The 9,135-nt window shown below is 45.2% G+C and overlaps 2 protein-coding genes across 8 annotated transcripts in view; one reads left to right on the plus strand and one right to left on the minus strand.

Annotated features, from left to right (window-relative positions):
* micu1 (mitochondrial calcium uptake 1) overlaps window positions 1–1,331 on the plus strand; it is a 28,755-nt gene extending 27,424 nt beyond the window's left edge. For all 4 annotated transcript variants that reach the window (XM_031871957.1, XM_031871965.1, XM_031871974.1 and 1 more), the window contains 2 exons: window positions 258–347; window positions 525–1,331. In XM_031871957.1, the coding sequence (XP_031727817.1) occupies window positions 258–347; window positions 525–688 (254 nt within the window). In that variant the 3' untranslated portion in view covers window positions 689–1,331. The remainder of the gene's footprint in view (window positions 1–257; window positions 348–524) is intronic.
* Window positions 1,332–3,603: 2,272 nt separating this feature from the next.
* The window catches only part of nolc1 (nucleolar and coiled-body phosphoprotein 1), a 7,827-nt gene continuing 2,295 nt past the window's right edge, over window positions 3,604–9,135 (minus strand). For 2 of the 4 annotated variants that reach the window (XM_031871918.1, XM_031871890.1), the window contains exons 7-14: window positions 8,846–8,945; window positions 8,061–8,177; window positions 7,901–7,984; window positions 7,448–7,810; window positions 5,224–7,002; window positions 4,863–4,990; window positions 4,691–4,774; window positions 3,604–4,578 (exon numbers count right to left, since the gene is read on the minus strand). In XM_031871918.1, coding sequence (XP_031727778.1) covers window positions 4,420–4,578; window positions 4,691–4,774; window positions 4,863–4,990; window positions 5,224–7,002; window positions 7,448–7,810; window positions 7,901–7,984; window positions 8,061–8,177; window positions 8,846–8,945 — 2,814 coding nt within the window. In that variant the 3' untranslated portion in view covers window positions 3,604–4,419. The remainder of the gene's footprint in view (window positions 4,579–4,690; window positions 4,775–4,862; window positions 4,991–5,223; window positions 7,003–7,447; window positions 7,811–7,900; window positions 7,985–8,060; window positions 8,178–8,845; window positions 8,946–9,135) is intronic. The other 2 variants (XM_031871908.1, XM_031871898.1) reach the window with 2 other exon arrangements.

A 9,135-nucleotide genomic window follows, 5' to 3' on the forward strand; every position in this document is an offset into this window, starting at 1 on the left:
CTCTCTCTCTCTCTCTCTCTCTCTCTCTCTCTCTCTCTCTCTCTCTGATAAAGTCTACCGGTGAATGGGAGTCCTGCCTGCTATCGATCCCAAGCAGTTTGCCTGGCACACAATGTCCTCCACATGAGTCATTTATGAGCTGGCTTGTGTGACACACACCTCTATTATTCTCCTCCACAAGATGGTGACTCTCTCTCTCTCTCTCTCTCTCTCTCTCTCTCTCTCTCTCTCTGTGGTTTCCTCCCTCCTTCTCTCAGTCACCATGAAGCAGGTGGCCCGCACCGTGGCCAAAGTGGAGCTGTCGGACCACGTGTGTGACGTGGTGTTCGCTCTGTTCGACTGCGATGGTAAGTACCTGGCTGACTACATTCATGGAAGCAAATAAAGCCTCGACTGACTGGTGGAAATCATCAATAAATGGACGTCGTCTCCTCCCCTCGCTCTTCTTTATTTCATCATCTCTCCCCTGTCCATCACCCTTTCTCTCCCTCCTCCTCCTCTCTCTCCCTGTCTGTCTTCCTCAGGTAATGGAGAGCTTAGCAATCGGGAGTTCATAGCAATTATGAAGCAGCGGCTCATGCGTGGGCTGGAGAAACCCAAGGACATGGGCTTCACTCGGCTGGTGCGGGCCATGTGTAAGTGTGCCCAGGACACGGCCTGGGACTTCGCCGTACCAAAGACGCAGTAGAGACTGCGTGTGAGTCAAGCAGCATCAAACACCGTTTACCTTCAACAGGTCTCAACCATTCAGACGGACCGTTAATGCAATGGACTCATTCGGACCGCAGCTGTGAGGGGCATCTTCAACCATCAACGCATGTTGCTGTAGTTCAAACTATCAATATAGTGAGTGGAGCATGCTGACACAGCGCATTCTGTCCCTGAAAGGCTTCTCTAGCATGCCTCTCCAAGGCATCGTGGGTATTTGTATATAATAAAATGATTATTATTATTTCTGCCGTATTCTATTCTTTTATATCTGCGTTTAACACGTTTTACCGCAAAAGGCCGGAAGAGGAATCCATGTTATTTGACCTTCGGCTGTATACATGCTGCAGTAAGTCTGTTCTGTACGGACAACAGACCCTTTATTTTGTTATTTCTTTGGTGGGACAGAGAGCAGACATCTGTAATCTTGTTGGCGCCTCTTCATCCAGTCTTCTCGCTCCAACAGTCTTCATTTTGTCCCATAAAAGATCAATGATGCTCGTCTTGCTTTACAATGTACTGTTCAAAGTGTGTATTCTTCTAATTATTGCCCACTGAAACACTTTATATAAGACGGATGTCAAAAGAAATGCTCTATTAAAGATGTTTTTAATAACGTAAAACCGATTACGCTTTATTCATGAGCGACTGTGTTCCGCTCGACTCGTAAGTTGTTGTCCTGCCATGTGCTCGTTTTCACTCTTTGACTCTGAGGGGAAAGAACAGTGGGGGGATTAGTGAGACTAATCTATGGCGCACCGAGGAAGCCATTTGTTATGTGAAAATGAAATTGGGTGGAACATTTCGGCGCAAAACTGCTCAGCTGATTGTATGACGTGCCTTTGAATGTGTGCCAGGGGAAGATGCTAATGTGTGTGTGTGTGCAAGAGTGGTCAGCAGTTTTGTCTAATTGAAATGGGCAGTCCTCGGCCTCTGCTGCCCATTAAAGATTGTCCTGCAGCCCCTTTGGTACACACTGTGCTGCATCGGCCTGAAACGAGCTGGCTTGCTCTCTTGCACACACTGCGACTGACAGACGGACGTGGTACTCTGCAGCGATTGCTGGGCTGGAGATTAGGTTGAAGGGCCTCTCATCGGTATTCCTCACCCGTGTTCTTGACAGAGCTTAAGTCTGGCGTTGCAATCAAACGGATCGTAAAATTATTTTTTCTGAAAAATTTAAACTCTCCAAAATAGGAGATACATGGTGTTCTTTGGACAGCGACTCAATACTCAATTCATTTATCTGCTGTACAGCCTTGCCCACCAGCACTTCCTTCATCATACCTGGTGCTGCTGATAACAGTGATGTTCATGGGAGATTAATCTACATATACTTTGTTTGTTTTATGAACCACTTTAGTCTGTTTTGGAAATTGTGAAAAATGCAGTCAACTTGTTGTATTCAACCAACAGTCAAAAAAACAACCAAAATCTATTTATCATGATATGAAACAGAAAATCATCTAAAGCCAGTGGTAGTGTTTGATAAATGACTAACAACTAATTGACTCTAAAAAGAAATGTTAAATTCGTTTTCTCTCAGTTAATTAATCAACTCATTTATTTCAGCGCTAACGGCAGCAAAGCAACACTCTGCTTTACTTCTGCTTTAAACTCCTAAAGGTCCAGCAACTGGTAGTTGCTCGTGGATTCCAACATGCTGCCAGCAAAAATCGCCCAACAGCATCGAGTCTCTCTGCATCGGTTCCATCTGGACTGCGAAATTGCCCAGTAACGGCTCCACAGTGGCTGGAAGGCAGCCCCCCCCCCCCGTGGATTCATAAACCGTATGGACAATGCACATGCTGTTTGTCAAGTGTGCTTAGGAATTAAGCTTTTTCTTCTCACTGAATGCAGCGAGTGTATACGCTCCATTAGGCCATATGTCATGTATTGGAAGTTAATGCAAAAATAAATGATATTAGTATTATTGCAGAAATGTGAGCGAGATTAGGTACAGTCACACCAGGGCTTAATTAAAAGTGATGGCAGTATCGAAGCTGTGAAAAGAAGTTGGTTGGTGAAGTTTTATCTCTAAAGTCAGATTATTATACTGTTGCTGGTTTTTACATGAAGATAATTTGGCCAAAAAACTCAAAAGATAAGCCTGAACATTGGAGGAATTAATGTTAGTGAATATTTTTCCAGTGAATGTTGGAAGAAAAGTAGCCTACATGAGGGCGGAGAGCTTTTCATATTTCATAAAATACAACTGTATAAAAGACCTAATTGAGTTACTTGAAAGGAGCATTGAAAGGAATACAAGGTCATCAATTCTTTATATCTGGTTTACAAAGCGGTGACAGGCGGAGCTATTTTATGTCTGATGCTCTAATTGCTTGGTAAAACAATAAGACATCTTGCATTTCTCCACACTGAACACTATGGCAGATAAACTGAACAGACAATTCAGACCCAAGAGCATGTCGGGGCTAATGGCCTTTGTTTGGGTTAAACGGGTAAGTCAAAGGGGCACTACCCTGGTGATGTCATCAGGGTTACCTCCCCTTGGGCTTGGTTAATGGGAAGTGTGAGGTCCAGCCTCTGGGGAGCATGACCCATATTAGCAGCCACTCTCAAAACTGTCCCATGGCAAGTAATGAGAAGTGACACCGCAGTGCAAAGAGCTACATGACTGCCATCTAGTGGCTTTGATGAAAGTGTAAGGATCCCCTCCAGAGGAAGAACCGGCTACTACAGACAGACTGATTCCCTAATACTCTTTAATGAAGAAAAAAAAAAAACAGATACATGATGGATTTGATATCTTTTGTAGACTATCATTCCATAACAGAGTTTATGATTGTATGCATGTTTGTAACTATAGGACATTTGGAGATGCATACTGAAAACATTGAAGTCTTCCCCATTTCGATGTTTGTAAAACAGCAAAAAAGTCTTCCAACCACACCATTTAATCTTTTCCGTTTTAATTACAGCTACAACAATTAATAAAATATAACAGTTCATACAGGACATTCAAATAACTGAAACACAAGACTCTCGACTATGTTGGTGAAGAATAAATTTGATACCACTGATGAACAGATTGGGGAGGGCTTGAAAGAGGTATCTTATCAAAAGAAACAATAGTTTCAAAGCAAAATGGCTTGAGGAAAAGACCACCCGAGGTCCTAAACATTGAAATGGAATAAACCGTAATAAATACACAGTATAAAACTCAGTTCTACTCCTTTAAATGTTGGTGTAATGTAAAGAGGAAACAAAACGGAGCACAGAACCCTCTCCACTCACATGTGGCCAAATAAAAAATTGACAAACCAAACAAACCTGAAGAACATGTTATCCATTTAAAATAGCCTTTTGTTACCGCATAATAAAGAACCAGGTGGGATGCATGGCTGTCATTCATACGTAGATAAATGTGAAAGAAACGAGAAGACATTCAGCATTTGAGAATAAAGTACAGGTTAACAAAGTCAAAAGAGGCACAAAAAAAAAAAAAAAAAAAAAAAAGGGCCCAACGCACATTGGCATTGTTGCCATTAACAGGTGGCCTGCAGCCACCTAGTGGCTATAAGTAGTAGTGTCACATGGACATCAACCTTTACCAGTACAGTCTGAAATCACTGATCACTCTCTTGCTTCAGATCAGAGACAAAACCAATGGGGGGGGAGGGAGGAAGCAGACAACGGATAGTCCTGATCACAGGTACAGTAGAGTCCAGGTCCAGACTGAGACGGTCCTTAGTCACTGTCAAACTTAATGGAGTTGATTGTGGTGGAGATGGCTCCGCCGCGGTAGCTCCCCCTCTTCTTCTTCGTCTTTTCATGGCGGAATGACTTGCCTTTTGTGAACCTGAGCGCATCGTTGGCTTTCTGGCCCCAGTCCCCGTTGGCTCCGTACTGGAATAGCAAGAGACAAATGAACATGTTTGAGAGTCAATTATCAGATGACATCAGCAATCCTGGTGTGTAGTGCGGTTGTAAGAATGCTCACAGCGGTTACTGAGCTCACCTTTGCATCAAAAGAGTTGTCCTGCAGACGGGGATCCACCGCTACTTCTTCTTCTCTTATTCTACGGAATGGTACGTTGGAGGTCTGAAAGACAAGTCAATTCTGTCAAATTATGGCTCCTCCCCTTCAGAAAACTCAGGCTAAGACTAAGTTCAAGCGTAGCAGGCTTTACCTTCTTATTGGCTTTAGGAAACGTTTGTGGGGTAGTTGTTATTTTCTTGTTTTTCGGCGTCTTAACTTCCGTCTCTTCCTCTTCCCCTTCTGAGGATTCTTCATCTCTTTTTCTCTTTCCATTGGTACCTGCATACATCAGAGGAAAAAGGTTACTTGTGCTGCTCATTGAGTGGAGAACAATCGTGAATCAGTCAACAATAGAAGTGTTCTATAAAGCTAAGCTGCATGAAATTGTGCAACATTCAAAAGACCAGGAAAACATTTCTTGTAATGGCTATTTGAGGGATCCAGTGTGCTGGTAACCTTTTGATTTCCCTGTTAAGTGGCCACATCATGTTCTGTATTTGTTTGGGACTCACATTTTGCTGCAGGGGTGTTAGGTGCTGTGGCTGCTTTTTTTGGTGCTTCCTCCTCTGATGAACTGTTGCTCTCCTGAGGTTTAGAAGCTGGGGTCGTCTTGGGTGTGGCGGCAGGTGTAGCGGGTTTTACGGTACTTTTGCTGGCCTCTTCTTCCTCGTCAGAGCTGCCGTCACTGGATGACGACTCTGCTGGCTTTTTTGGGGTCCTTGGTGTTGTTGCCTTGGGTGTTGCCGTCTTTCCGTTGGCGACCGCAGGCTTAGCAGGGGTGGACTTGGTCTCCGTCTCAGAGTCCGAGCTGTCCGAGCTGCTATCCTCAGCCTTCTTGGTTGCAGCTGCAGCTGCCTTTGTGGCTTTGGGCGTGCCAGCAGGGGCCACTGCTGCTGCTGGTTTCTTGACTGCAGGTTTGGCTGCCTCATTCTCAGATTCTGAGCTGTCAGAGTCAGAGCTGCCCTCTGCTGCTGCAGCAGGCTTTGCAGCAGGCTTTGTGACCGGGGTAGCAGATTTAGCTGCTGGCTTGGCTTTCACTGGTTCTTCCTCGTCAGAGGAGTCAGAGTCTGAGCTGCTTTCTGCTGCAGCAGGCTTTGCCGCAGGAGTAGCGGGCTTTGATGCCGATGTAGCTGGTTTAGCTGCTGCAGGCTTAGCTTTGACTGCTGCTTCATCTTCAGAAGAGGAGTCAGAGCTGCTCTCTGCTGCAGCAGGCTTTGCCGCAGGAGTAGCAGGCTTTGATGCAGGTGTAGCTGGTTTAGCTGCTACAGGCTTAGCTTTGACTGCTGCTTCATCTTCAGAAGAGGAGTCAGAGTCTGAGCTGCTTTCTGCTGCAAGCTTTGCTGCAGGAGTAGCAGGCTTTGATGCCGGTGTAGCAGGTTTAGCTGCAGGTTTAGCTTTGACTGCTGCTTCATCTTCAGAAGAGGAGTCAGAGTCTGAGCTGCTTTCTGCTGCAGCAGGCTTTGCCGCAGGAGCAGCAGGCTTTGATGTAGGCTTAGCAGGCTTTGATGTAGGCTTAGCAGGCTTTGATGTAGGCTTAGCTACAGCAGGTTTAGCCTTGACTGCTGGTTCTTCCTCGTCCTCAGAAGAGTCAGAGTCCGAGCTGCTTTCTGCTGCTGCAGCAGCAGCCTTTGCCGCAGGAGTAGCAGGCTTTGATGTAGGCTTAGATGTAGGCTTAGCTACAGCAGGTTTAGCCTTGACTGCTAGTTCTTCCTCGTCCTCAGAAGAGTCAGAGTCCGAGCTGCTTTCTGCTGCTGCAGCAGCAGCCTTTGCCGCAGGAGTAGCAGGCTTTGATGTAGGAGTAGCAGGCTTTGATGTAGGCTTAGCTACAGCAGGTTTAGCCTTGACTGCTGGTTCTTCCTCGTCCTCAGAAGAGTCAGAGTCTGAGCTGCTTTCTGCTGCTGCAGCAGCCTTTGCCGCAGGAGTAGCAGGCTTTGATGTAGGAGGAGCAGGCTTTGATGTAGGCTTAGCTACAGCAGGTTTAGCCTTGACTGTTGGTTCTTCCTCGTCCTCAGAAGAGTCAGAGTCTGAGCTGCTTTCTGCTGCAGCAGGCTTTGCTGCAGGAGTAGCAGGCTTTGCAGCCTTTGATGTCGGTGTAGCTGGTTTAGCTACAGCAGGTTTAGCCTTGACTGCTGGTTCTTCATCTTCAGAAGAGGAGTCAGAGTCTGAGCTGCTTTCTGCTGCAGCAGGCTTTGCTGCAGGAGTAGCAGGCTTTGATGCCGGGGTAGATGGTTTAGATGCTGGCTTAGCTACAGGCTTGGCTTTCACAGGAGCCTCATCTTCAGAACTGCCATCTGAATAGACAATATAAATTTTTTTATTTTGTAAATAGACAGTAATGTACACTAAGTTGCCAGTTTATTGGGTACACCCAGCTAAATCTAATACTGTGTTAAACAGCCCTGCAACAAATCCTACCACCATGTTCAGCCAAACAGTTACAACAAAACATTTGATCCTTCATGATGGTAGAATTTATTACTGGACTGTTGTAGTTAGTATTAGCTAGCTGAAGCTACTAAACTGGCAAAAACTAAACTGGTATGTAACAATGCAGGGGAAATAATGGAAATCATTTCATAACAGACAGTTCTCATGATGAACTTTCATGAATACTAGCCTTGATCCCTCCACAAATTGGTTAAACAAAGCGAAGAGTTTCACATAAATTTAAGGTATTACAAGTAATATAATCACTTTTACAGAAATGCCGAGCTCACATGCTCAAAAGTCTGTTACCTGAGCTCGAGGACTCGTCTTTTTTAGCTGGGGTAGTCTTGGCCGGGGCAGGCTTAGCTGCAGGCTTAGCTGCAGGCTTAGCTGCAGGCTTTTTTGCCATCGTCTCCTCCTCTGAACTGGAATCGTCTTCTGAGGAGGATTCTTTAGCCGGTGTGACTTTAGCTGCAACAGGTTTAGCTGGAGCAGCTTTAGCAGGAGTCACCTTCGCCGCAGGCTTCTTCACCTCCTCTTCGTCCTCTGAACTTGAGGAGTCTTCCTCTTCAGCAGGTGCAGCCTTGGCTGCGGCAGGCTTCGCTGGGACAGCTTTAGCTAGGGTGACTTTGGCTGGAGGCTTCTTTGCCACCTCTTCATCGGAGCTTGAATCTGGAAAGACACGAGCATGAGGAATGATATTTGTCACGTTTGCCATCGGATAACAAAAATGTACAGATGATTTGATGTACCGATTATTACCTGAGCTCTCAGACTCCTGCTTCTTTGCAGCGGGTTTGGGCACCACCGCTTTGGCAGCCGGGGTTTTTGCCGGTGCAGGTTTTGCTGAAGATTACAATGCTGTCAGACATGCCATTAACAACACAGATACTTCAAGTTGGAAAAGGTGGGCCCCTCTTACCGGCTACTTTTTTCTCTTCTTCCTCGTCACTGCTGTCTGACGAGTCGCTGTCCTTGGCCTTCCTGGCTGCTGGTGCCTTCTGGACTGAAGCAGGAGGTGGGACTGCACTGTATGCTCCTATCAAGACAAAGGAAACATGGACCTCAGGGCCTCTGTACAGTATTTTAGGCACTTAGGATTAGCTTTTGACATTGTCTGGTCTTCATATAGGACAAACATGGTGGGCGGTCTTGGCCATGGATGTGAAGGAGGCAATGGGCACGGCGAGGAATGAGCAGTGTTGGGGAGGAGGGACTATGGTGTGTCAGCATCATAATTATGGACTCCAAAAAAGGTGCTGGCAAGTTTAAATGTTTCAACTTTTTTGAAAAGGAAACACTAAGACTACTTCCCATCAGGTGGAAAGATAACAGGACAGACTCCTACTCTATATCCTGTATAAAAAAAAAATCTTTAACTATGTTTCCATGTAGCGCTGTTTAACAGGAGCATGTCAGTAACATGTTAAAAACTAATGAAAGCTGTGCTCTCATTGCCAGTGCAATCGAACCTACTCCAATGTTCAAAAAGCAGACGGATGAATAGAAGGGCAACGTGTGTGTGCGTTAAACTACGCTGCAACAACAAAAATAAAGGATATGCTGCTGCAACAATCTAACAGTATACTTTATCAACAACTAATTTAACTCGTCCCTTTTGGCTCCTACACATTGTGTGTGGAAGCCATCGAGGATATAAGGGTATTAAAATATGTGAAAAAAAAAAAAAAAAGCATAAAAACATACCTGCTTTTGTTTTTTTGCTGGGCGGAGCCTCGTCTTCAGATGAAGAGTCTTCACTGCTCGATTTAGCAGCAGTCTTTACTGGGGCAGGTTTGGCTGGAGCCTGTCAGGGCAGGTGGAGTAAGTATAGTGTCATATATATATATATATATATATATATATACACACACATATATACATATATATACACACACACACACACACACACACACACACACACACACACAGGTATATACACACACAGGTATATACACACACACACACACAGGTATATACACACACACACAGGTATA

This window comes from Anarrhichthys ocellatus, unplaced genomic scaffold (genome assembly GCF_004355925.1).
Source record: "Anarrhichthys ocellatus isolate YVR2014 unplaced genomic scaffold, GSC_Weel_1.0 scaffold3, whole genome shotgun sequence".
Classification (NCBI taxonomy): domain Eukaryota; kingdom Metazoa; phylum Chordata; class Actinopteri; order Perciformes; family Anarhichadidae; genus Anarrhichthys; species Anarrhichthys ocellatus.